This window comes from Podarcis bocagei (assembly GCF_964188305.1).
Source record: "Podarcis bocagei genome assembly, chromosome: 11".
Lineage (NCBI taxonomy): Eukaryota > Metazoa > Chordata > Lepidosauria > Squamata > Lacertidae > Podarcis > Podarcis bocagei.
Genome location: NC_138136.1, coordinates 52,556,334 through 52,584,237, shown reverse-complemented (window position 1 = coordinate 52,584,237; position 27,904 = coordinate 52,556,334). Strand labels below are relative to the sequence as shown.

Here is a 27,904-nt window from a genome sequence, read left to right as displayed (position 1 = left end):
TAATGTTCTGAAATTTATTCTGCATGAGTTAATGAGTCAAGGCAGTGAACATTCATCACTGGTGGGGAATAGCCACAGAGCTACAGTCAATAAATAAATAAATAAGAAGCTGCCCAGTCTCCCCTGAAGCTCCCCCTCCACATCTGACTCCACTTCTTTCATTGGACAAGCCATCCTGTGGTTCCATCTGCATTGACATAAGACCAAACATGATGTGATGGATGGAGGACGGAGGTTGGGTAGACTTTTCTCTCTCTCCTATGCATCATATTTTGAAGAATAATCCATGAAATGAAGTCAACAAAACTGGGATCCTTCCGGTGGATCTGCAAAAAAAATGGCCTGTGTTTCCTGGAGATGCTTCACTTATGGCGTCTGGAAATCATGGTGTATGGTGTACTTCCGTCAAGCCTGGTGAAGAAGAAGATTACAGGTGAGCCATACATCCAGCTACAGGTAAAACATAACTTTGTGCAAATGAATCCTGTGCCAGTACTCTGCGGTGAGTCAATAACTTAAGAATAGCCTTAAGAACTGCCGTCATCATGCTGTATAGAATAGATCAATGGTCCATCTAATTCGGCCAACTGCTTACCAAGACGGTCCAGCTTCATCCCCCGGGGAGATTTGCTAGTACAACCCAATTGAACTATCTACCTGCTCCAGCATCTTGTAATAATTTGATAGCTCAGTTGGTTAGAGTGTGGTCCTGATTAACACCAAGGTTGCAGGTCTGATCCCCATAAGGGACAGCTGCACATTCCTGCATAGCAGAGGGTTGGACTAGATGACCCTCAGGGTCCCTTCCAACTCTGATTCTGTGATCAGTTGTGAATACTCTCTTTGAAAATGGAAGCTGAATCTAGCTTTTGTGGATAGTAATTATTAGAACTATCTGGAGGAGAGAGAACTTCCCCAAGGACATTCATTTTTCAAGGCAAGCCAACCATACCCTGAACGTGACATTCTGAAGGTGAATTTCCGGGCCAGTATTATGGGGAACATGTGGCCTTCCAACTCCCAGCATCTCCAGACAGCCTGGTCAATGGTCAAGAATGATGGGAGCTGTAGCCCACCAACATCTGGAGGATCACAGCTTCCCCATTCCTGCATTGTAGCTTTGAGGAACCTTTAGATTTATGCAAGTGACTGGAGAGTAAAGGCACGCTCAATAATGCCTTCCATCATTTCTAGCACAGGAGTTAAGAGACTGAAGAGCGAGCAAGAAAGATCTGATTCAGATCTCACATCTGCTATAAGCTCAGTGGGTGGCTTTAAGGAACCCGCTATTATCTGAGCCTCGGGGCATCTTCTGCAATATGCAGGCATCAGAGGGTTGTTGTAACCATTACTGAGATAAAGACATGCCTTGAATATTTGTGAACTGTCCATAAATGTGAAATGTTACTAGGTAGTAGGTCTGCCCTGGAACCATCTAAAACTGTTGCACATGTTGTGAAATATTCTGCTCTCTGCAGCTACATTCAGATGTAACACCAGATCATGGCTGGGCATTGAATCTGAATCAAGTTCAAGCTAGCACCTCAGTTGGAGCTGGGAGAGGCCCCAGGTCTGAAATTCTGGAGAGCTGCCGACAGTCAATGCAGATGGGGATGGGGAACCTGTAGCCCCCTCAGATGTTGTTGGACCTCCCATGATCCCCAGCCAGCATGGGCAATGATGGGAGTTGTGGTCCAGCAACATCCAGAGGGTCACAGATTCTCCATTCTTGGTACTGAGCTAGTTTGACTCAGTAGAAGGCAAATTCCTATGTCCCTGCTTGTGCTTAGAATTTGAAGTAGAGTACAGGCAGCCAAGGACCGAAATCTCATGCCAGCATTCCCCATTATTCTCTTTAGCCTTGTTCTTAGAAGCCAATCTCTCTCCCTGCCTTCCAGAAAGCAGAGCAGATGGACTGCTTATTAATAACCGAGGAGAGCAAACCAAGTGGTTGGCCTGTAATAGACACCCACATGCTCTGCATCAGTCAGAACAGAAGGATGGGCAAGACGCAGTCCTTTCGATGGACCTCGGATGAACTAGCAACAGATCGCAAGGCAAGAGCTGGCGTCTTCTTCAGCAGAGAAAGCCACGCTTGAGAACCAATCAGCAACTGAAAAGCTGTGGTGAATTTGCATGAAACATCCATCAGCATGGCGGGCCTCTCACACACATTCATTTCTACCAGCCCTTTTGAAATTGAATCAAGAGTTCATGCGGCTTCAGTGGCAGCCTGCAGGCAATTTCACATGTGTTTCATTTGGATGGCTTGACCGAAGAGCGCATCATGCCAAAATGGCACTGAGGAAAACACCCTTCCTCCAATAGCTGGCCGAGGCCAATAAGCAAAGGGGTTTGCAGAGTTCCTATGCGGAGTAACAGACTGTCTGAGTTTGGACTGTGACAGCAAACAAATGTTATGAGCTGCCTTTTAAAGATCTTGCCACTTTGTGAAGAAAAACGTCCCTTGGTATCTAGGCTATGTGTTGCTTCCTCACTAAATAGGTTGCCAGCCGGAATAGAGTGCAAAACACCAGATAGTTTCAATTTTGCATTGTACTAGAAGGATACTGGATACTAGAAGGCGCTAGGACGGGAGTGGCGCTGTGGGTTAAACCACAGAGCCTAGGGCATGCTGATCAGAAGGTCGGCGGTTCGAATCTCCGCAACAGGGTGAGCTCCCGTTGCTTGGTCCCTGCTCCTGCCAACCTAGCAGTTCAAAAGCACATCAAGCGCAAGTAGATAAATAGGCACCGCTCTGGCGGGAAGGTAAACGGTGTTTCTGTGCGCTGCTCTGGTTCGCCAGAAGCGGCTTAGTCATGCTGGCCACATGACCTGGAAGCTGTATGCTGGCTCCCTCGGCCAATAAAGCAAGATGAGCGCTGCAACCTCAGAGTCGGCCACGACTGGACCTAATGGTCAGGGGTCCCTTTACCTTTTTAGAAGGATATAATCCATTCAATGATGGCAGTGAATGTCTAGTGTGAGTGTCTGGAGGCGGTTGGAGGGTGGATGGCAGTTAACGGAATGAGGTTGGATCCAGACAAGACAGAAGCACTGTTTCTGGGGGATAAGGGGTGGGCAGGTGTGGGGAACTCCCTGGTCCTGAATGGGGTAAATGGTGGCCCTACAGAACTAGGTGCACAGCCTGGGGCTAGCTGTGTTTTTTGCCGTGGGTGAAGCCTCAAGAGCAGTGTCATTGAGGCTCCCAGCCTGTATGTGTACATAAATTCACTGGGGTGAGGGTGCGCCAAACTGGGTATTTGACCCAGGTGAAATAAGTAAATAGTTTCACCCCTGGTCTATGCCAAGAACAGAGACTATGTGGCCCTTCAGATGTCATTGGACTGGAACACCCATCATTCTTGACCATTGACCATATTGGCTGACACTGATTTTCTGTGGTGCCTTTGCAGTGCCAGAAACAAAACATGATGTAGGGTATGCTCGGTGACACATGTTTTCTTTTACACTATTTTTTTCAGCCTTTCTATAAGCTCAGAAATTCACGACCAAGAGAGAGATGGGGACAGGGGAACTGAGGTGATCCCAATACACTGCTGCTTAAATATCCAAACAAAAAGCAATTGCATAACAAGAAAACTGCTGGATTGCTAAATTTTTTTTAAAAAAGTCTTACTTTGCTGAAACAGCTTTAGAAGCCTTTGGTCTCGACTGGCTGGAATAGAATTCCACTTTGTACTTAAGTTCTTTGTTCTGGAAGTGGGAGGTAAGAATACACATAGTTTATTTCATCCGAGCACAAAATATTAAGCTAAGTCAGGTAGAGCTCATGTCAACCTCATTTATCTAAATGGTAGTGAAAACTTTCAACTAGACAATAAGCTTGGTTCAATGATAATAATAATTTTATTTATTAAATTTCTATGCAGTGGTACCTCGTGTTGTGTAACCTCCAGGTTACAGAATCTTCGGGTTATGGCCACAGCAAACCCAGAAGTGTATGCTTCTGGGTTTTGTGGCGCGTGCATGCGCAGAAGCGCTCTGCGTGTCACACGCGTGTGCAGAAGGGCGCCTCCAGTTACAAAGTTTTTTGGGATACGGTTGGGTCTCCAGAATGGATCCCGTTCGTAACCGGAGGTACCACTGTACTGCCCTTCATCTGAGGATCACAGGGAAGTTTACAATATAAAAATACAGAAATCCATAGCATGGCAACAAATGAAAACAATACCCACCACAGTTTGAAAGGCCATAGGTTATTTAATTAGCCTGGGAGAAGGGGAATGCTTTTGCCTAGCGCCTAAAGATGTGTAACAAAGGCATCAGGCAAGCATCTCAGGGAAGAGCATTTTGCATAGTGTTAACAACGAAATGGGGTGCTACCAGGAAGGAGGAAATTCTGATTGTAGGAACTGTTAAGTTTCAGTAACGCTCCAGCATCCCTGCAATATTTGAGATGCTACAAACCCAGTTAGATGAACAAAGAGCTCGACCGTCTGTTTGCCTATAGCAAAACTCTTAAAACTCCACTGGTTCAGAATTTCATGTACAGTGGTACCTCGGGTTACATACACTTCAGGTTACATACGCTTCAGGTTACAGACTCCGCTAACCCAGAAATAGTGCTTCAGGTTAAGAACTTTGCTTCAGGATAAGAAAAGAAATCGCGCTCTGGCGGCGCGGCAGCAGCAGGAGGCCCCATTAGCTAAAGTGGTGCTTCAGGTTAAGAACAGTTTCAGGTTAAGTACGGACCTCCAGAACGAATTAAGTACTTAACCCGAGGTACCACTGTACTATAGAAACCCAGGAAAGTTTAACACAGCTTTTGCACCAATGTGCTAATTTACCAGTTGCTCTGAACTTTCTCTACGAGGGAGCATCAAAAATACAGTTCCACTGCAATGGTTTGAAGTTCCACTGTTCAAAATTACTTGGCCTGCTTAATGAGGAGAACCGCTCTAAGTTGTGCAAGAAAAAGCAACTGTAGATTTGTAGAATAGGACCACAACATTACCATAAACACTCACACACAGTAATTTCTTTACCTTTGCTTGGAGTATCTCAATCTTTTCTTTCAGCCCTTCTATTCTTTCATCTTGATGTTTCAGTTCGTTGTTCAGTTCTTCAATCTAAAAAGAAAAGAAATTTGGAGAAATGCAATTAGTAACAAAACATACCGGATGCAGTTTTGTTATATCACATCCACAGACCTATGAGAGTGGCCTGGTTTGCACGTCACTTTAAACCACATATATACTTAAAGTTTAAACCATAGTTAAACTTGGTTCAAGGAAAGGCTCTGTCAAACCATGGCTTAGTTCCCAGCAGCATAGCAGCAGGAGCAGAGAAGGACCAAAGTGCCCAGGATTTTAGCAAGCGTGCATCAGCACACTACACACCATCACCTTTAATCCATAGTTAATATTAACTATGGTTTAAAGTGATGTGCGAATGAAGCACTGTTTTGTGGTTCCTCACTTCTATGAGTATATGACTGGGGTAGATTTCTACACTGTCAGCTTTCTTAAGAGTAGAGAGTACATGACATGAGTACTTGTAGGGTTGTGTTGTCTTTGCAATATGTGCAATATTTGAATGTAGATTTAAATACATTTGGCTGAGTTTCCACCAGTGTAATCCAATGACCCCTTATTTTTCCTCTGCTCCAAATACAGCTAAACTAAATGTGGGCTCTGTACGGCAATTAGAACCACAAGCTAGCCGTTCCGTGCTTTTAAATGTGTCATTGTAACATTAAAATATATAGGCTGTCAAAAACTGTGTTTGTGGGAGGGGGTGTTATTGGTCTGCTTTTGATTTTGTTCTTGTTTTTATTATGTATTTTATGTTTTCATTTTGTATTGTTATGTTGTGAACCACCCTGTATTATTCAGATGGAGGGCAGCATACAAATTTAATAAATATATTAATTAAGAAGACGACGGCAGTGACGACTAAGGGCATTTTGAGCAACGGGGATTGGGCCAGTGCCATCAATTGTCTCCACAGCAAATAGATCCATGCTTGCCAGCCAGCTGAAAAACTCAGACTTCACTGGCTATAATCAAAGTGACAAAATGTTCCTCTCCGGACCTCATCTAAACAGATAGAGTACATTCAAGTAGCCACCAGCTATCAAAACCAATCAAACTCCATTTAAGCAAGCCTTTCTTAGCGCTGAGATAAATGCAGTCTTCTTGGCCATGGTGACCTATTGGCCAAACTAAGTTAAATAAAAAAAAAAGAATGAACTGTTTCTGCAAGTCTTCCCAAGTAAACAGGAAGTGATATTGTTCTTTGACAAATCAAAGTTGTGGGATCCTCCGCAACAAAATGTACATACCCTTCAAAAGGATACTCCATTCCTTCGCCCCTCTGTTGTGGTTTTCTATTGTCCCCCAACAGTCAGCCAGCATTCCATGGCCAGCGAGAACCCTCATTTCTCACTGGGGGGATTTTCCCCTATGAGAAAGGTCCCCCCCACAAAATATTTTTTGTTCACCTGCAAACCTTGAGGATTCTCCAGATCCACCAATATTTCCCACTTTTGTGTGTGCATTTTGTTGTGTTGGTTTAGCTGCCTAGAGATCCACACCCGGAGGACCAGTTTGCTACCAGGGTATGATTAGAAGGCTCTAACCTGTTGAATCACACCGTGTAAGCTTTGGTGCTGCGAATGGATCATGTGCTCCAAGTGGCTAATTTGCTCCTGAAGTGTCGAGATCTCTGTCTGAACTTTCACACAGCTGGTAGAGAGAAGAAGGGAAAGTAAGGGCGGTTTGCATGTTGGAAAATCACTACAAGGTAGAAAACTGAAGGTTAAGAAAGGTGCGGCAATCTACATAAAATCTTCATGAACATTATGGCTAGGAATCACAAAGTGAGACGGGTGCTGTTACGTTCAGGTCTTGCTTGTGGGCTTCCCATAAGCAGGGCTTTTCTTCAGCTGGAACTCGCTAGAACTCAATTCCAGCATCTCTCCAGTGGGCACCATTGCCATTCTAAGAGATGGAGGTATTCATGGCAAGTTCCAGCACCTCTTTTTTTTAGAAAAATAGCACTACCCTTAAGCATCTACTTGGCCGCTCTGAGCACAGGATCCTGGACTATGACGAGCCTTTGACCTCATCCAGCAGGGCTGTCCTTGTGTTTTTATACGTGCCTGGCCTCTTTTTAGGCAAGGGCCCAACACACACAAAATATAATGTTTCATTATTATTGCAAAGTTTGAACTATTTTTGCTATTCAAAAGTTAAATAAATGCTCATAGAAGGTTGTTATTTTTTAAAGTCATGTGTTCTATGCAAACCTTGAGGTATCTTCAGCGTTTGACATCATCTCATGTAGTTTCTTCTTTAAACAACGTTTCTTTTCTTTCAGTGTTTTCTTCTCCTAGGAAACAGCAAAGTCACAAGGCTTTCACACTCGAAGCAATTTTTTTTTATGAATAAAGAAGTTTCAGAGTTTCTAAGAATGGAAGGTCGTCAAAGCTTTAATCACTTTGCATTTCCTATTTCTGCTTTCATTTTATGTAAGGGTCTGAATTCAACTGCAGCATAATGCAGCAAGCCCCCTCCCCCTAAATGGTGATAATTATTGCAGAAGATCTGCCCAGGGCTACACATATGAACTGAGTCAACAACCAAGGGCATAATGACTCTAGCTAAATCCGAATGAACCACCTGCTTAGCACATAACACTAAACCAAGGTTTATAAAACGATGGCTTGGATATATGTTCAAACCCAGCCCAGCAGCTCAACTATGGTTAACAGTCACTTGTTAACCAAGGTTTGTAGCTGGTTTATAAATCTTAGTTAATAATAACCCTGTCTTAGCATTACAGGCAAGCTCATACCTCTTCCCTAACTATGGCCATCATCCCCTAAAACGTTCAGCAGCAAAATAGAGTGTCTTGCATGGAGAGTTCTATTGTAAGAAGGTGCGGTGTAAATGAAATAAATACACAATAAATATGAAGAAAGAAATATATGCTGGTCTGTTACCTCCCTCAGCAAATCTCTCCTAGCAGTTGCAAAGCAGGGAAGATTAGCTGAATGAGATTATTACCAGCAGAAAGACCACCTGACGACTTCATAATAGGCTCACCAGTTTTCCTCTACTATTTTCCATTGGGAAGAAGCCTTCAGAACTGTAGCAAAGCACTAGACATTTAATTATTTCACATTTAAAAGTCTTCTCAATCTGACTCCTTGGCTGAGACTCTATTAATGGAATGTGATCCCATTGACTTCCAAGTTAATAACAGAACAGATGGCGATGCTTGGATTTTAAGTAATATGTTCGTTGCAATCACTTCTCATTGCTAATCACTATTTACTACGAAGGAGGTGGTGATTGTTCGCTGGCAGTGCTGGAAGGATTCTGCAAAAGGGTTTTGCCAGCGTGCTTGAACGATGACAAAGAATGAGAATGGTAGGCGTTTGTAAGCTCCAAAGCTCTCTCATAAATGGGCTTCTTTCTACTAATTACCAATGGAGCAGCAAGATTTTTAAAAAAGCAAATTAAAGGCTCCTATTTGCACCCTTGTTAGAAAACAGATTCTCAGCCCTCACACAGCATTCCCCATCGTACAGCACCTGCAGACACAAGCTGAGGGCTGTGCAAGAATCCTCCCACAACCGGGAAACTTGCAAATATTTGTAGTTTTCCATTTCCGCTGCGAAAATTGCATATTCACTGGTGCTGAGAAATATATTTAACAGGCAGAGAACAATAATCAGATTCTTAGGGCGGGGGGAAATACACACACAACCCCTTTTCCCAGCAATAGCTTGTCCAACCTGCTGTTTTCAATTAAAAGTATTAATAATACAGATGTAATGCTCAAGCAACAATCTACAGCTTTACTGGTTAAAAGGCAAACAGCTGCAAATCCACCTTTAGTTAAAAGGAAAACGTACATCCAGAACAGAGGTGGGGAACCTGATGCTTAATTTTGATTCCTATCATTCCTGAAATACTTTTTAAACATTTTAAAATCTAACACTTGTTGTTGTTGTTTTCATTATTTACATGTACATACCACCTTAATCTTCCAAGGATCTCAAAGTGGTATGTTCTCCTCCTCTTTCACCCTTACAAAAAACCCTGTGAGGTAGATTAGGCTAAGAGATGGTGACTGGCGCATGGTCACCCAGTGAGATTTGGGGTTTAAATTGTTTTAGAATGCTTCAAAAAAAAAAAAAGTAGGTGTCTTTGCCTCCTGGGGATCTCCTTGCGGAGGAAGATTGGGATATGAATTCAATCAATGAAATTATTTATCCTGTTTCTATGTTGTCCTCTGTTCTTGTCACAGTAGCAGCCAGTCATGCTGGGAGAGGGAAGGGCCATTCATAGCTACTTTTCTGCCTTGCATGATTTTCTGCCCTCACATGTTTTCAGTCCAAAAAAAGGGGGGGTGTATGTTTGTTCTTTCAGAAGCTAGGACTCCTAACAAACTTCTAATACCAGTTACATGTTTTGAAGGGATTGTGGTGGGGTTTGTCTGTGCTCTTGCAGAATGAGCACCCTGCACACATAACTGATGAAACAGAATCTCACCTCTTCCATCCTTTGCACCCGTTTCTCCAGTTCTTCAATCTGGACGTACTTCTCATGAAGTTGCACGTTCAGCTGGCTGAGGTGGTCCGTGCTTTGTTGCAACTTTTGTTCTTGCTCAAGCTTGCGGGCCTGCGGTACAAGAGGAGGAAGCGATGCTCAGAGGTCCACAGGCAACCGACTTCAGTTCATTGCACACATTACAATCAACCACAGCTAATGGTTTACTTTGAAAGCAACCATCTGTGCATTTTTGCTCATCTCCAGGGCAAACGAACCGCAATATCTGGCTTAGTGTTATGTCCGAATTGGGAATCCTGGTATGTTTTGCTTGAACAAACCACAAGAGGTAAGCCAAGAGCAAACTTTGGTTACAAATTGCAGTTGGTTGGACATTAAACAATGATCCCTGGTTCTGAACAACACCCAGGCCTTGCCCACACTTCTACTTGTTTGGTATTTTCTAGTTTTGCCTTTGACCTGCTGCTTTCTCCAGAAAAGCTGCTCCTTAGTGCTAAATCTGAACTCATGGGTGTTGTGCTACCAACCCCTTTCTCACTATCTATTCAAAGCAGCTGGCAGTCACTGACCATGCAAGATCATACCTTCATTACGTGAATAGCTCCTTCGTGCCTTTTCTTGAGCTCTTCCGAGCGCTTGTTGTAGTCCTCCTGGAGTTTATGCGACATGTTCTTCATAGACTCCATGCCCGCTGCTCTCAAAGCGTCAAGCTGGAGACGACCAATATACACAAATTATTCACCTAGGATGTTGTTGACCATCCAGTCCCAACAAGTCGGGGTGGATAGCGGCGGTGTAAAATAAATGCATGTGTAAAATGGGTATATTAAGATTAAACAACAGCAAGCAAAACCCCTGTAATATTCCAAATCATTGCTAGACAGCACACCAGGTTAAAACAATGCCTTAAAAAAGCAAAGGGGGATTTGAAGCTTGCTTTCTGTGGTTAGCAGCTATGTGATTAAGTGCCCCATGAGGAACACAGTCACCCAGCTGATTCTGCCATGTTGCCTCAGACCTCCTGCCACAAGTTGGGTATCTGAACACGTCTTGGGAAAATGGCCTCACAGGCCGAATTTGGTACATGGGCTGGAGCTTCTCCACCTCTGCTGTGTCTCATCTGTGAGGGACTCTGGGTGTTCCCCAAGGCACCTAAGTCCTTTGCATGGGCATGGAACAGATGGGAAACTGTATTTCTGTTCTGTATTTGCCTGAAAACATGCTGAGGGAAGAGTATTGGCGCAGGAACACTGTGAACACAAGAGGCCTGCCTCAGTTCCAGGTGATTCCTGGAACTGAGAAAGAAGATTCCACCTAAACATTAGGAAGGAAGAAGATTCCACCTAAACATTAGGAAGAACTTCCTGACAGTAAGAGCTGTTCGACAGTGGAATTTGCTGCCAAGGAGTGTGGTGGAGTCTCCTTCTTTGGAGGTCTTTAAGCAGAGGCTTGACAACCATATGTCAGGAGTGCTCTGATGGTGTTTCCTGCTTGGCAGGGGGTTGGACTCGATGGCGCTTGTGGTCTCTTCCAACTCTATGATTCTATGATTCTATGATTCTATAATTCCCCACCCCCTGTTCAGGAGGCCACCCTCAAATTTTGGAAAAGGTCTTTTGAGGATACTGGGGGAGGGAAGAGAAAGATCAGTTGCATGAGCTGCCTTAACCTCATGCAACCATTCATACAACTTAGTATCTTAGGAAAGTGTTTATACTAGAGGACAGCATCAGATCGTTTGTCATCTCTGCTTAGCACCCGGAAGCTTAAAGGTATTCTTAGCTGCAATAGTTGGCTACCACCACCAGGTGGCAGCCAAAGTGGAAGAGAGACAATAGGAAGAGAGTCCACACTCCTATATTCATCTAGACTAGAGTTGCCATATTTCAAAAAGTAAAAACCAGGACACCCCAATTTTTATTTTTTTATTTTTTTAAGGAAACTACCTTTTGGAAATTCCCCCCAGATGTCAAATCCGCCTTTGAAATTCTGGTAATGTCAGGGAAAGTCTGGACATATGGCAGCCCTAATCTAGACAACTAAAACTTCTTGTTAACATTCTCTCTGGGTGTGTGGATGGGTGTGTGCACACATGCACACTCATGCACACGCACAGACTGTTGTGCACACATCCATCTCTGCATATATGTGCATGCAGGCTGCTCTTGAAGAGCAGTTGACTCAAAATGTGGCAAGCATACTTTAAATTGCAACAAAATGGATAAAATACCCAAGTATGTATTATTAGTTGCCTCTGCAGGCAGCTATGGAGTATGGAGACTAACTGAGAGGGAGAGGCCAGGCAGGAGAGGTTCATTGTTGTCACGGTGGGAAATTTAAACTGCCTTGGTTTTTATTTTTTTTTAACCTTCCTCCCACGTAATACTCTCTTGGTTGTACAGCTGCTTTGACTCCCCACCCTCCCCTTTCACCTTAAAAACATCTGTCCTGCTCTGCAGAAAGCCCAGGCTGTCCGGTAAACACAGGAAAGACGTGTTCAATTGCATCTGGTGGTTGCCAAGCAACTAGGAAGAGTGTGCCCACCTTCCTCCCAGGCCTGCTATCAAAAAACAGCTGGGGCTTTAAGTTAAAAGGGTGGCAACACTAGCACTGGTTTGGGCATGGGGGTGCCAAGAAAGCAAGCTTTCAAAAGCCCAGTCCCAACCATGTATTTACTTCCAATATTTTGCAGACATGTCCATTATGCTCCACAGCAATCTTCAATTTCAACATAGAGCCTCACACTTGGCTCCAGACACCGCCAAGCTAATGCAAAGCACACCATTCCTTGCACATTCAAGGCCAGGGGCTAGTAGCTTATGCAAACTCTTGATGGGGTTGCTTCCACTGCCGTCCATAAAAACATGAGACAAGCCCCTTCTGGAAGAGGCCAAAGGTCCATCTCGTCCAACATTTTGTTCTCACAGTGGCCAACCAGTGGCCAGATGTTCCTGGATTGCACCATTTCAAACTGCCATGGGGGTGAGGAAATTGAATGCTCGCCCACAAGAAAGAAATGTAGATGTACCAGCATGTGCAAAACCAGCACACAAGAAAGGAGATTACATAGCTCGGTTTTGGTCTGCAAGTGCCACTCCCCCATATTGTCCTCTTGGCAATGCTATCACTGAGTGAAGTCAGAGCATTTACGACCCTCCAGAAATCCTTCTTGGCAATGCCCCCCTCGCCTTCTCACCCCATCCCCCAGATGTAGAAAGTGCCAATAATCTCTGTCTAGCTGAATTCTTTCATTTCTTTCCAGCATTTTAAATAAAATAAAATATAACAATAACAATAATTTCGTACCCTGCACATCTGACTGGGGTGGAATCTACACATATATTTAAAAAACACTGTGAAAATGCTTTAAAAAATTTTTCTTAAAGAATATATATTAAATTTGCCATTAGCTCACCATCACCATCTGGTGTCACATTTGTATAATGCACTTAAAACATTATATTTGCAGCTGCGTCCTAGGTTGCCCCAGCCACTCTGGCCAGCTTCCAACCAATATAAAAGCATAATAAAACATCAAACATTAAACACTTCCTGATACAGGGCTGCCTTCAGATGTCTTCTAAAAGTCAGATAAGTGTTTATTTCCTTGACATCTGATGGGAGGGCGTTCCACAGGGCTGGTGCCACTACCAAGAAGGCCCTCTGCCTGGTTCCCTGTAACCTCACTTCTCACAGTGAGGGAACCGCCAGAAGGCCCTCAGAGCTGGACCTCAGGTACACAGGATCGAGGCCATTTAAGGCTTTAAAGGTCAACACCAGCACTTTCAATTGTGCTCAGAAATGTACTGGGAGTCAGAGTAGATCCTTTATGACTGGTGTTATATGGTCCCGGCAGCGACTCCCAGTCACTAGACTAGTTGCCACATTCTGGATTAGTTGTAGTTTCCGAGTCACCTTCAAAGGAAGCCCCACGTAGAGCACATTGCAGTAGTTTGAGTGGGACTCAGTATGACTATATGTCTATATGAACGACACTCTGGCAAATGAGCTATTTTGACTGCTTTGTTTATCCACCCCTTCTCTCTCCAGTTTTTTGTATTTTAAATTGTCGTTACGCACCCTGAGATCATCCATGATGAAGTGTGGGATACAGATTCTAAACAAACAAGTGAAGCATTGGCCTTGAATGTTTCTTCCCACGGTCTAGCTTTTCATATGCAATATCTGTTTTACACGGCGAAGCATTCAAACGTGCCATCTCCCTGCCGCAGTCTGAAGTGCTGTGCTCCAGAAACAGGTTTGATAGCTGTTTGCATATTCTAGTCCTCTCAATTTCAAAACCAACAAGGAACCAAAAATATTTTGCAGAACTAAGCTGAAACATAAATGAGATTTCTTTGTAGGCAAGGACACAGAAGTACTTATTTTACATGGACACACCTTGATCTTTAAAATTTCGTTTTCTTTATTCACCCGTGACAGTTCCTGTTCTGCTTTGTTCGTCTTTTCCACTGTCTCCTTGTAGCTGGAGGAGAGGGCGTTGTGATCAGGTCGCAATTCAGCTCCTTCAGAATATGGCTAATATGAAATCATGTTAATGATGGTCAATTTCCCCCCATTTCATTATCATTCTGTGGGCTCATTCTGCTTCAGATTAATTGGATTCAGAATTAACATATGCTGTCGTTTTCACTTTGCATCTGCTTTGCTTCTACTGGCTATGGATGTGCATAAGCTCATATGTTTATTAAAGCACAACAACAACAAAGGGAACCTTAATGTGATTGCACTAGTGCTTTGCGATTGTTTTCCAAACTGAGATTTAACCAAGGAACATATAAAGCCCAAGTGCTCCACTAACTATAGATGTGTGTTTTGGAAAGTTGTTTGTTTGCCCACTATGCATTTGGGCACCTGGTAAGCTATCACGACCAAATAATGGTTCCTGAAATCAAGGAGCAAGTTTCTGTCTATCGTTGGATACAATCGGGCGCCATTTTGAATCAAGATGGCAGACTGCATCTTTCAAAACTGCACAGCTGTTTACCACTGATTTCAAAGCTGCACTGATTTTTCTGCTTTCTTAGAGTTCCTGAACCGTGTCAGGTACAAGGCTGCTAGTAACCTATAAAGGGGGTGGAAGGAACTAAAAACTGTAGGGAAACTGCTCACATTCTGTGGTTTGAACAATGTCGTGTTCATGCCCAATGCATCGTGCCACTCTGGACACAAAAGGTCCAGAACACAAAAGGTCCAAAACCAAAATGTTTCGGAACTCCAAAATCCAAGGGGGTTGTTAGGACGTTTGTAAAGCCACTTCCGCCTTGCAAAGGAGGTGGGATCGTGGGCGTCACGGCCCCTGTGCGATTGGGGGAATCCCCGGCCGCGTCACCCCCTGGCCAGCCAATCGGCTGGCTCTGGGGGTGTGGCCTGCCCAATTTAATGCGGGTTCAGCCGGGGATCTCCCTCTTTTCCCGCCTACCAGCATACTGCTCATCACCTGTAACCAATAAAGTTGTGGCCTTATTTAGCCCATTAACCTTAATAATTGTGCCATGTGTCTTTATTTCCACTGGGGGGGGGGCAGGAACTCGCCACACAAGTTACCCTAATTAATCACAACTCAGTAGGAGCATGTGCTTTGCAGGCAGAAGGTTCGAGGCTCAATTTTGGTTGGCATCCCTAGTTAAAAAGAAAGGATAGCAGTGTCTTCTGCTTGAGACTGAGGGGGAGTGGCTGCAAGTCAGAATAAGCAATACTGGTCCAGATGGGAAAGCCATCTGACCTTGTATACATCAGCTTCCTGTGATATTAACACAGAGGCAATTGGACAAGCAGTTTCTGGCAGGCAGGCATCATTGTGCAAGCCGAAGGTTCTTGCCCTGTCCTCATCTCCATATTGAAGTGAGACCCAAGAGTGTTTATATTACACACACACACACACCCATAACAATAAAAAATCATGTTCTATTTGCTCAGCTCCCTGGGGTTTCATATTTGAAAGCATTAGCACAACAGACCTGATAAATAACAGCTTTTGATTCCCCCAGGAAGATATTCTCTGCCTGCAAGATTAATTAGCGCTTGGAACTCTGCAACAGGCAGCAAAGCCATTCTGCCTAGGTTTGCAAATCAGCAGCGGTAGACAGCGAAAAGCCACACGTAATTCCCTAACATTCTTGGTGAACATTCATCTTGCCTTGTGCCCCGAGAGGCCTGCGACCTCCTGGTTAAAAAGCAGCCTGATCCTCTAGCATCAGCTTCTCAGGACAATTGGCGAGTCCTGCCATTTTGCCAGCACAACAGTAGAAACTGAATTATTTGGCCATTGCTTTCAAAAACCTGCAGGGGAGATTCCTGAAAACACAGGAAGTTGGCCTATACTGAGTCAGACCATCGGTCCATCCAGCTCAACCTTGTCTACACTGGCTGGCTATGTCTCTCCAAGAACTAACAGAAGATGTGGGGATTGACCTTGGGAACTTCTGCATGCAAGTCAGATGCTCTGCCAATGGCCCTTCCCACAATGGCAGACTTCGGTCTTTAAAATTTCAGAGGCGCCCTGTGCAAGGCCAAAATTTGGCACCCCTGCCTGTCAATTTCCAGTCTGCTCATTTCACTATGTTGCAAAGCCCCATAGCGCCCAGTGTGGCAGAACTAGCCACATTGCTCAAAATCTGCACATGTTCTTGTGGGAGCCAAGAGTGGACATCAGTCAGCAAGCGCCTTCTTACTCTACAACAGGGGTGAGGATCTGATTCATCCAAGGGCCGCACTCCCCTCTGGGCCAACCCTTCCAGGGCCACATGCAAGGCAGGCAGGGCTAAAGGCAAAAGTTAGTGGAGCAACAGGTGTGTCTCCCATGTAAGAGGCATGAGTATAAAGGAGCTGCTTGTCAGTGGAACTCCCTTGAAAGGTGGTGGATTCTTCTTCCTTGGAGGAGAAGAAGAAGAGTTTGGATTTGACATCCCGTTTTATCACTACCTGAAGGAGTCTCAAAGCAGCTAACATTCTCCTTTCCCTTCCTCCACAACAAACACTCTGTGAGGTGAGTGAGGCTGAGAGACTTCAGAGAAGTGTGACTGGCCCAAGGTCACCCAGCAGCTGCATGTGGAGGAGCGGGGAAGCGAACCCGGTTCACCAGATTACGAGTCTACCGCTTTTAACCACTACACCACGCTGGCTCTTAGTGATATTTGTAAGCAGAGGGTGGGTGGTCATCTATCATGTATGATCTAGCTGAAATCCCTGTATTGGAGAGGACTGAACAGGATGACCCTTGGAGTCCCTTCCAATTCCTACAATCCTACGATTCTCTGTGTCTGTCCTTCAAGAGGTATTACCAGAATTCAAGAGCACATTCCAGCCAAGCGGAAGCATTCAGGGATGGCCAATGATCAATGAGGCCTACAGTGGGAGGATAAACACAAGGGCCAGACAAAAAAGCCTGGAGGGACACATTTGGAGCCCAGGCCTGAGGTTCCCCCACCACTGCTCTACAGAGAAGGTGACTGTCATGCACACTGCAAGATAACCAAACACAACGTAGCCCTTGTATGATACATTTTAAGCACAAAAAAGTCTTCCAAACCTTTGAATCCAGCATGATGTTTCCAACCCCATGACTTGAGTCATTTCTACACAGCAGAGGCTGAACTTTTGCTAGTGTTGATCTAATCTGCAGGAAAAAAGCAAAAGGAGTCACATCCTTGACGTTCTGTTCTTAGAAATCTAAGGCAGCAATCCTTTCTACGTGCTTACCTGGTAGTAAAGCCCTATTTGGCACAATGGGGCTTACCTCTACGTAGATATGCATAGGATTGCACTGTGGACCAAATTCACCAAACCTTATATACCGTATCAAAAAGTGGCCTTAATATCATTTTTTTTTTTTTTTTTTAAAGCTTCAGTTTTCTTTTTTGGATAGGGTTGCCATATTTCAAGAGGTAAAAATCTGGACACAAAAAGCTGTTGAGCTTTTTTTTTTTTTTTTTTTTTTTTTTAGGACAATCGCCCGATAGCCCCTCAGCTGCTGCCAAGCCTGAGCTACCCACACCAGAGCCAGAGCGAAAACCCATAATTCAAAACATTTGCTTTAAAATGTCAATTCATTTATAGCTATATCCAAATGGCAGAGCTCAGTGGTAGAGCACCAAGGCTCAATGCCCAGCATCTACAATGAAATTCAAACAGGGCTGTGAGAGATCTATTCCCAGAGATCATGGACAGTCTCACCCTGTCTAAGCGGTCCAGAATTCCACTGCATTTGTGGCATGCTTCTGAGATATTCACAGGCATCTCGTTGGCCACTGTGAGAACAGAATGCTGGACTAGAAAGGCCTCTGGCTCAGACTTCCGGTCGGTGCCAGCGCTTAATGGCGGTCCTACCTCCGAGCTCCGGAGAAGGACTGCTTCGCAAGTTCGGGTCTTACCCGCTACGGCAAGCGGGGGACCCCTAAAATCCCAGGCGCTGAAGCCTGAGAACAAGGAGACTCGGTGGGCACCTTTGCGCCCCCCGGTACCGTGAAAGAGCCTTTTTAAAGGCTACGGATCGACATCGGGAGTGAGCGCGGTGCTGAGAGTCGCTACCCAGCCTGCGAAGTGAAGCCGCGTCGCCATAAGCGGAGAGCGCCGATTCCTTCCTGAAAAGAAATTCGGACTGATTCCCCGTGAGTAAGAACTGAAAAATAACTGGGACTTTTCTTAATTTTAAAAATTGGGCTAAAAACGGGGGAGATTTAAACAAAGGAAGTCTGCCTCCCCCCGACCGCATGAAAGTGAAAGCAACGGAGCTTTAAACCTGCATCCGTTTAAATTCATCCTTTGATCAGCTAAACCGGACATTTAAACCTTTGATCTCCCCTTTAGCAAGCAGGGCAGAGGGGAGGCGAATTTGACCATTAACTGCATGACTTATTTGAAGGAAAAAACCTCTGCTATCTCATCTACTTGAAAGTCTGAAACGGTCTGCCTTCTTAGTACATTGAGCTGACTTTTCCCTGTGAAGTGACATCTTGATACAAAGTTTCCACAGTGCCTGACTTTTCTACATTTTAAGAAGAAACAGTATAAATAGTATACTGGGCAACTGTGGCAATTGGAAGCTATAAGACTTTAGTAACATTGATTTTGACTGGGTTAATCTCCTTTCTTTCTACATCCTGGATGGTCTCCTTTGTTCATGTATTTTGAAATTTCCTTCTATGGCCATTTTGATTTGCTCCCTCTAGAGGATAAAGTGAAGTCCAGCACGGCCTAAGACAGTGGAATTTTCCAAGGGAGAATAAATCCCGTGGGAATTGACCTTGACATGAGTGGGCCACAAGAAGAGATAACTACAAGAGCCAAGACCAAGCAACAACAACAGCAACAGCTGCAGCTGCAACAAGCAAAGAGAAGAGGTTCGATCTTAGGCGTAACAGCCGGATTAGCTGGAACAACAGGACAGGACAAAGGAGCAGCCGTTTCTATGGAAGCTGTGACAGAAGCTTTGCTTAAGATAAACCAGACTCTGGAGTCTTTGACAAAACAGACTTCAGAGAACACACAAAAATTAACAGAAATATCAACAAGATTAAACCAGAATACAGAATCTATAAATAAATTGGTCGAGGAAAATGCCACCACGTGTCAAATTGCCGAAGAGGCCAAAGCCACAGCTGGAGAGACGCAGGAGAAATTAGAGCCACTTGCCAAGAAGGTCTATGAGCATGATGCAACCTTGGCCTTGTGGGAGTTACAGAGGAAAGAGAGAAACTTAAAATTAAGACTGATTCCGGAGAATGAAAGTGACAACCTTGTGGAATATTTGACACGGGAGTTTGCGGATTGCTGGGACCTGGAGGAAGACGATTTTAAAATTACAACTGCCTTTAGACTCGGCAAAAAGCAAGATAGAAAGACACCAAGAGATTGTTTGATCACACTCAGATCTAAGGAGGAAAGAGATAAAATTTTAGGACTACACTTTGGAAAAGCCCTCCAAATTGGAAATTCAGTAGTACAGATCTTTAAAGACATACCAAAATATATCTTGGATTTAAGAAACTTCTACAAGGATTTGGTGCTTTTGTTAAAGAAAAATCAGATCCGCTTCAGGTGGGAATTCCCACAAGGACTGTCATTCGATTACAAGGCAAAGAAAGTGAAAATAAAGACAATTCAAGATAAAGACAAATTTCTGGCAAGATATCAGGAGGACCTACAGAAGGGGACTGTGGACGTACTTGCAGAACAGAGGAGAGCACTGGATATCCTGAATCTCTCGTTTGGACAAAAACCACCACCGTCAGAAGGTCAAATACCTAGGGGTTTATTTAACACCTAAGAATGTTAATTTGTATAAGGACAATTATGAAAAATGTTGGTCAGAGATTAAAAAAGATCTAGAAATATGGTCAAATCTGAAACTGTCAATGTTAGGCCGAATTGCAGTAATTAAAATGAATGTATTGCCTAGAATGTTATTCTTGTTTCAGACCTTGCAGATTCTTGATAAGATGGAATGTTTTAAGAGGTGGCACAAAGACATTTCGAAATTTGTCTGGCAGGGCAAAAAGCCCCGAATTAAATTCAAAATACTGACTGACGCTAAAGAAAGAGGGGGTTTTGCCCTGCCGGACCTAAAATTGTACTATGAGGCAGCAGCGTTTTGCTGGCTGAAAGAATGGATGCTCCTCGAGAATACAGACATCTTGGATCTGGAAGGCTTCAATAATGCTTTTGGTTGGCATGCATATCTTTGGTATGACAAGGTTAACAGTACCTTTAAAAATCACATTGTTAGAAAAGCATTATTTAATGTCTGGATAAGATACAAAGACTTATTGGAAAATAAAACCCCTAGATGGGTGTCACCAGTGGAGGCTAAAGCAGTGAAGAAACTCAATATGGAGGTCGGATGGCCGAAGTATTGGGAAATTTTAGAACAGGATGGAGACAAGGTTAAACTACAAAGTCAGGAGAAATTGAAGCACAAAGTAGAAAATTGGTTTCAATATCGCCAAATAATGGAAATTTTTAAACAGGATAGGAAAATCGGTTTCCAAGTGGAGAAATCAAAACTAGAGACCGAATTGTTAGAACCCAATACTAAGAATCTATCTAGAATGTATAACTTGCTGTTGAAATGGAACACACAGGATGAAACAGTTAAATCTGCTATGATTAAGTGGGCGCAGGATGTTGGACACAACATTATGTCAGATGACTGGGAATGGTTATGGAACACCGGTATCAAATTTACGGCATGTAATGCCTTAAAGGAAAACATTATGAAAATGGTATACAGGTGGTACATGACCCCAGTCAAGCTGGCAAAAATCTATCATTTGCCCGATAATAAATGTTGGAAATGTAAAGAGACTGAAGGTACTTTTTACCACCTTTGGTGGACATGCCCGAAGATAAAGGCCTTCTGGGAAATGATCTATAATGAAATGAAAAAGGTACTTAAATGTACATTTTCCAAAAAACCAGAGGCCTTTCTCTTGGGCATTGTCGGCCAATTGGTGACAAAGAAAGATAGAAATTTCTTTATGTATGCCACAACAGCAGCAAGAATACTCATCGCAAAGTATTGGAAGACACAAGATTTACCTACTCTGGAAGAATGGCAGATGAAAGTGATGGACTATATGACACTGGCTGAGATGACAGGCAGAATCCGTGACCAACGTAAAGAGATGGTGGAAGAAGAATGGAAAAAATTTAAGAGCTATCTTAAGGACTACTACAAACTCAACGAATGTTAAAATGTTGTGGTTGCTAGAAGTAACAGGGTACAGGGATACAAGGTTAGATGATAAAGGAGGACTAAGATGACAGAGATTAGAAAGTAACAACTGGGAGTTGCTAGTTCAAATATGGACATTGGGATGCAAAGAGGGGGGGTATGGGGAAGTCCAAGAAAAGAGGTTCATGAAAATATCTTTGAAAGTATTTTGTATGTTTGTTTTGTTTTGTGTTTGTTTGTTCTTTTTTAAAAAATGCTGTAAAACCAATAAAAATTTATTAAAAAAAAAAAAAAGAAAGGCCTCTGGCTCTCCTTAAGTTCTTTATGTCCGCAGACAGGCATTGTAGTCCAACAAGATCTGAGAAGCACCATGTTGGCTGCCCTTGAGCTAGCCTACCAGCTCTTGTCAGTCTGGTAAAAGGTCAGGGATAATGGACAAGGTAGCTCAACAATATCTGGAGAGAGTGCCACATTGGCTACTCCAGGGCTGGATGGAAGACCGCTGTGGCTCTGCATAAGGTAGCGTTAATACACTCATGTGAAACATCATACCTGTTTGATATATTCAGTTTCTTCAGTCACCTCAGATGCAGTGGATCCATACAGGAGAAAATTCCCCTCTGTGCCCCTGTCCTCTCTCAAAACACGCCGTGTCACCACTAGAGTGGTAGTCATTATCCGGGCTTTTGGGTGACCTGTATCCAAAGATTGCAAGTGTTGATTAAAAAGACTTATTAAACATGGCAATGGTTCAAACCAGTGGACTTAATAGGGACATGATGAAAAAATGGACCTTGCAACAGGTAACCCTGGAAATCATGACAAAGGTGGGTCACTGGGAGTTATCATGCACCAATATAAGACATTATCCATGTCGACTCACAAACCTCACGGGGGCTTTGATTTAAAAAAGTTTAATGGTTTAGGCTCAACATAGTCCAACGATACTCCTGGGATCTTCCAAAGTAACTCAGGCTGGCTAACTGCATTCCAAGTTAGAAATGCAAAGATTCAGGCTGGAGTGTTTTCACCAGGCTTCCCCAGCCTGGTAACCTCTAGATCAGTGTTTCTCAACCTTTTCCTGACCATGGCCCCCTTCTGACCTTGTTTCCTTCCTGTGCCCCCCCCCTATCCTACCAGTAGAAAGGTAGCTATATTGTTTGTAAATAGAACATGTTTTATTTATAATTTTTATAACTATATACATTATAGAATTTCACCTGTAGCTAGTCTAGGAATATCCTGGGGAGCCCTGGTTAAGAAACACTGCTCTAGATCAGGGTCTCCAGCTGCTTTGGGACTACAGTTTCCATCATCCCTGACTACTGGTCCTGCCAGCTCGGGATGATGGGAAGTCCAACAATAGCTGAAGACCCAAGTTTGGGAAACCCTTCTCTAGATTAGATTTTTTTTAATTGTGTGAACGGCCCTGAGATCTACAGCTAAAGGGCTGTACGCAAATTTAATAAACAACATCAGATTATCTGAACCTCTTTGGCCAGGCTCGCTGAAGTTTACAGTGGGAAGTTCATTGCAATCTTGCAGGTTTTCCGTTTGTGCTATAGAGCTGCTCAGTTATGTTACCTACCTAACCAAGATTACACGCAAATCCGCCATGAACTCACTCCCTTTTATTACACTAGACTTGAGACACAGATACCAGTGGAGCCAAGTGCTATTGCTTTATGCTGCCATGTGGCCAGTGCCGGATTTACGTATAAGCTAAACAAGCTATTGCTTGGGGCACCACTCTCTTGGGGGCCCCCAAAAAATTAAAGGAAAAAATAACTGGATGTACTTTGATAAAATGCATATTTTGTTATGTGCAAATGGCTTTAGATACCTATTAGGTCCATAAATTATCATATAGCATATATTCAACACAAAAAACAGTGACAATTTGACAAAGGACAGCTGGACATATAAAGGGCCCCATTAGTAGCTTAGGGCTTCAGTAGCTTAGGGCCTCATCAGTCCTAAATCTGGCCTTGCATGTGGTCTGCTGATATCCCCCCTCCTCCCAGTTTTGGAGGTCTTTGAAACTATGCAAAGAAAACCAACACCATGCAAAGTTGTCTGCCAGAAGCAAAAGTGAAGCCTGTGCAAAGCGCAAAAATCAAGATCAGCAAACTTTTTCGAATTGCCACCAGCTCTCTGAAAAGACTATCATCTCTTTTCAGGCTTTTGTGTTCATTCCATTTTTTTATGTACATCCAGAAAACACATTAGAAAGCAACATGAATATGAAACGAGAAACAAAGACATCCTTTACCCTGACAGTGTGGAAACGCACATTTTAAAGGAAAACATCAAACATTTATATTTTCCAGGACAAGAATGCAATACAGTTTTACAACACCATCTAACAGCAGGAGCATCTCCCAAGTTCACTTCCTTACAAAAAAAAAAAGATTACAGATCGCGAACAATATACACTTGCACACACAAAAAATTTCCCTGGCAACTGGTATTATATATAACATCTCAGCCAGGTGATGCTTAACTGGTGATGCCAGATAATGTCAGGATGGGACATCAGAGGTGATGATATCATGTACACCCACAAGCAAGGTGACACGGGTCACCTTGAATGTCAGTGAAGGCAAATGAACGGGAGGACAGTGAGGGCAGAGAAGGTTGCTACAGAGAAGTCTGAACTCACACAAATGTTCAAGTAAAGGTAAAGGGACCCCTGACCATTAGGTCCAGTCACGGACGACTCTGGGGTTGCGGCGCTCATCTCGCTTTATTGGCCGAGGGAGCTGGCGTACAACTTCTGGGTCATGTGGCCAGCATGACTAAGCCGCTTCTGGCGAACCAGAGCAGCTCACGGAAACACCGTTTACCTTCCTGCCAGAGCGGTACCTATTTATCTACTTGCACTTGGACGGGCTTTCAAACTGCTAGGTTGGCAGGAGCAGGGACTGAGCAATGGGAGCTCACCCCGTCGCGGGGATTCGAACCGCCGACCTTCTGATCGGCAAGTCCTAGGCTCTGTGGTTTAACCCACAGCATCACCCGCATCCCTAATGTTCAAGTAAGCCTAGTTATTTTCTGATAATTTGTTTGATTGCATTGATTATCCCTATTTTAAAATGAATTTGAAATTAACGAACATCTGATGCAGCCCCAGTTTCTGCAGATGGCAGACTCTGTGTCCAATGTGACCCACGGTAGCAGCTTTGAAATCAAGTCTGCTCACAGAAGAGCATTAATATTAAGTTCAGATTTCTATGTACAGTGGAGGGGGGGACCAATATTATCTTGGCTGCAAAGGAAGAGAAAGAGGCAGAATTCTATTCCACATGAAGAATACTGCCTTGAACCGAATGGAATCTGTCCCATCCCTTAACTCTTGATATCAGTGATGTTTGTGTGGTACAATGGTGACATCCAGTGTTTGATGAACAAATCTCATGCCTACATGTCTATCTCGAAAATCCATCAGCATTGTAACCTTGACATGCTTGCCGTCTTTAAAATTTAAAACGGAATGTAACAAAGGAGGAGGAAGGGAGAGAGGGTTACATCACAGGGTTATGTGTATATTTACTAGATCATTGTGCAAATACAAAGTCTAAGGTCTGGCATGGATTTTGCCACCCTGAGAATTTTTAAAGCAATTTGCGAGCTGTGATGGAAGATGAAGAAAGCTGGAAAATATGTAGACTAAGGGCTCTGCAACAGAAAGAGTGTGCAAAACACAGCAAGTGTTTGCAAAAGATGGTTTCGCGTAAATCTCGGTTGCACACCGAATCCTTTGCTGGGCACTCAGTGCTATGGCAGTTGTGGCATGCAGCAAGTTGGGGCCAGGCAGAGCAAGGGGTAGTAATTAGGTGAACAGATGTGGGTGGCAGGCAATATGAGAGAGCGAGAGAAGCAGATGTAGGACAGCCAGATTTCCAGCTTTAAAGGGACAATCCTCTGTTTGAAGGGTTGTCCATCTCATGATCAGTTTGAGGATAAAGAACCATAAAAAGGGAGAGCAGCTGAGAGCAGCAGAGGTAACTGTATACAGTGGTACCTCAGGTTAAGAACTTAATTCGTTCTGGAGGTCCGTTCTTAACCTGGAACTGGTCTTAACCTGAAGCACCACTTTAGCTAATGGGGCCTCCTGCTGCCGCCGTGCCGCCGGAGCACGATTTCTGTTCTTATCCTGAAGCAAAGTTCTTAACCCAAGGTAATATTTCTGGGTTAGCGGAGTCTGTAACCTGAAGCGTATGTAACTCGAGGTACCATTGTATTGGCTTCATGACAGACCAGCTATTGGGACCTGGCAAACAAGAAGCAGGTGCGCATAACTATCTGCGTGAAAATCTGAAGTCTCTGACCCAATGGGCAGACCAACTTTGGTGATGTGGAAGGTCATGTAACAGAAAGGTACCAGTGCTGGGCCAGTCATATAGGACGAGGACCCACATTTTTTGACCTCTAATGAGGTAGGTTTTCAAGTGTCTTCAGATTAGGGCATTTCTCCCTACCCAAATTCCTCCCACTTTGCTTGAAGCCTAACGAGTTTTCATCCCCCCCAAAGTTAGCGTCATTACATACTTGTATTTGCACAGGTCATGTTGAAAGAGACGCTACACTTTCCTGAAGTGCTGTTTGATTGTAGTTATCCTGTGAACAAGAGTTCCAATAAATGTTGAGAGATGGAAGGAACTGAAAGGCAAAAAAAACCAAGAGAGTTGTGAGAAAAGGATAGACAATAGGGCTTCCTAGCTTGGCCCTCAATGCCACACAATTGCTTACCTCTGCATCAGATCTCTCATCTCTTTGGGATCATGATAAAACTACCTTAAACTATTTGTCTAACACACGATGGTCTATGTAGCCAATGTACTCCTCAGAAGTTGCTGGATTATCACTCCCATTTTTAACCTCCCAACATCTCTTTGAGATAGGTTTGCCTGAGAGATCTAGCAACAGACCCATGGTTGCCCTAGGAGCATCACAGCTGAGGGCAGATTTGTACCTGGATCTCTCACCAGCCCTTCTCCAGCACCCAAATCACTGCACCACACTGGCCTGAGTGAGTTTGTGGCAGAAGATTTAAACCCTGGGCTTTCCCATTCATAGAGCAGATAGTTTTTTAGCCACTACGCTACACCAGCTTCCTCTTAGAGGAAGCAGCTCTACACATTGCAGATTCTCTTCCCGGAATGAGGCTTGGCCAGTGAGAGTGGCAACATGGCAATATCCAAGAACCATTGCAATGACTCAAGTCCAAGGGTAAAGGCTGAAACATGGTCCATTCATCCTATGGGTGAACTGGCTTCTCCAGTAACCATTTTCTTTTATAGGGCAGAAGAGGATAGGGTGGGGGAAAAGATCCCAAAATCCGAGACAGCTGCTATTTAAAACACTACTCCAAGCCCAAATGGTGTCACCTACAAGCTCCAGGTACGTTTTCTCATCCCAGGTTATTACTGTCGCCACCTGGGCACACCCTCCAGTTATCACACTTAATCAACAATTTTGTGTCCTCTTTAATGACGAACAAGAAGGCAACAGTCATAGAAGGTGTCATCAGAGTGGATGAGACCTGTCTTGTGTCTCTGGAACAATGAGTCACACGGCTGACACAAGGTAGTATTTTGGGGGAATTCTGAATATTTGCTCAACAACAAAACAGAACAGAAAGTGTATCAATGTGATAAGAGCCACAGGTGAGCCTTGGGACTAGATGACCCTTGGGGTCCCTTACAATGAATCTGTGACTTAGGTGGTTTTAGAAGGAGGACAAACAACTTTAAAGGACATAATTCCTAACTGAGCTTTTATTTGCCAAGGCAGCATTTCTGAACTGATATACCTCTGAATGGAGGAATGGTTGTTACCTTGACTTTCCAGGAAGATTTGACTGATCAAAGTTGTAAGGAAAATGCTGGACCAACAACCAATCAAAGAGGCTCACTCCAAGGTAAATAACTGCAGCTGTAATGAATCTTCACTATTTTTTTATCATCCCTCACCAACAAAACAAATGGCTTCCCATTTGCAACCCGAGAAGAAAAAATGGAAAGATAACAATAACAATAAACGGGAAGGCATGCTGATAGGGCAGCCACAATGCATCTTCATCAACAACAACAAGAGCACAAAAAGGATAACTTTTTTTAAAAAAAAAAGATGCACTTGTTAATTCACATGCATATAGCGAAATAATAATGTTAAATGCACATAATATGCAGCCATGCTGCTGCATTCTGTAGTACTGTAGCTTCTGAACCAGCCTTAAGGGCAGCACCATATAGACCGCACTCCAATAACCCCATCTTGAGGTTATTAATGTATGAGTCTTCTTCTTTGGCGATCACTCATAGCCGAGTAAGATTGTCTTCTGTTATGTACTAACCTTGGATCCTAGAACAATAGACAAGTAGGATCCTAGAATGCAACAACTGATTGGCCTGCAGGAAAAGACCATTCAGGCTCCAGGAGGGAAGCAGAATCAGTCAATCAGATGGGACTCATTGTGTAAATAATGTATATAAAGGCCTGAGGTTTTGGGGAAAATTCAATCACTGTTTTACAAGCTGCAATAAAGAGCATGAAATCACTACAGGACTCCGGAGTATATTTCATCTTCCGTAAACATGATTTTAACAATGAGTCTGTAAGTGACTGTGGAGGCCAATTCTTAATCCTTCCACAGTGGGGA

At 43.7% G+C, this 27,904-nt stretch overlaps 1 protein-coding gene across 4 annotated transcripts in view; it reads right to left on the bottom strand.

Annotated features, from left to right (window-relative positions):
• The window catches only part of CCDC68 (coiled-coil domain containing 68), a 30,108-nt gene continuing 2,204 nt past the window's right edge, over positions 1-27,904 (bottom strand). For all 4 annotated transcript variants that reach the window (XM_081213148.1, XM_081213147.1, XM_081213150.1 and 1 more), the window contains exons 2-12: positions 25,792-25,902; positions 21,793-21,935; positions 17,098-17,184; positions 13,947-14,084; positions 10,130-10,255; positions 9,528-9,656; positions 7,274-7,356; positions 6,605-6,710; positions 5,010-5,093; positions 3,641-3,717; positions 1-411 (exon numbers count right to left, since the gene is read on the bottom strand). In XM_081213148.1, coding sequence (XP_081069274.1) covers positions 363-411; positions 3,641-3,717; positions 5,010-5,093; positions 6,605-6,710; positions 7,274-7,356; positions 9,528-9,656; positions 10,130-10,255; positions 13,947-14,084; positions 17,098-17,184; positions 21,793-21,935; positions 25,792-25,810 — 1,041 coding nt within the window. In that variant the 5' untranslated portion in view covers positions 25,811-25,902 and the 3' untranslated portion in view covers positions 1-362. The remainder of the gene's footprint in view (positions 412-3,640; positions 3,718-5,009; positions 5,094-6,604; positions 6,711-7,273; positions 7,357-9,527; positions 9,657-10,129; positions 10,256-13,946; positions 14,085-17,097; positions 17,185-21,792; positions 21,936-25,791; positions 25,903-27,904) is intronic.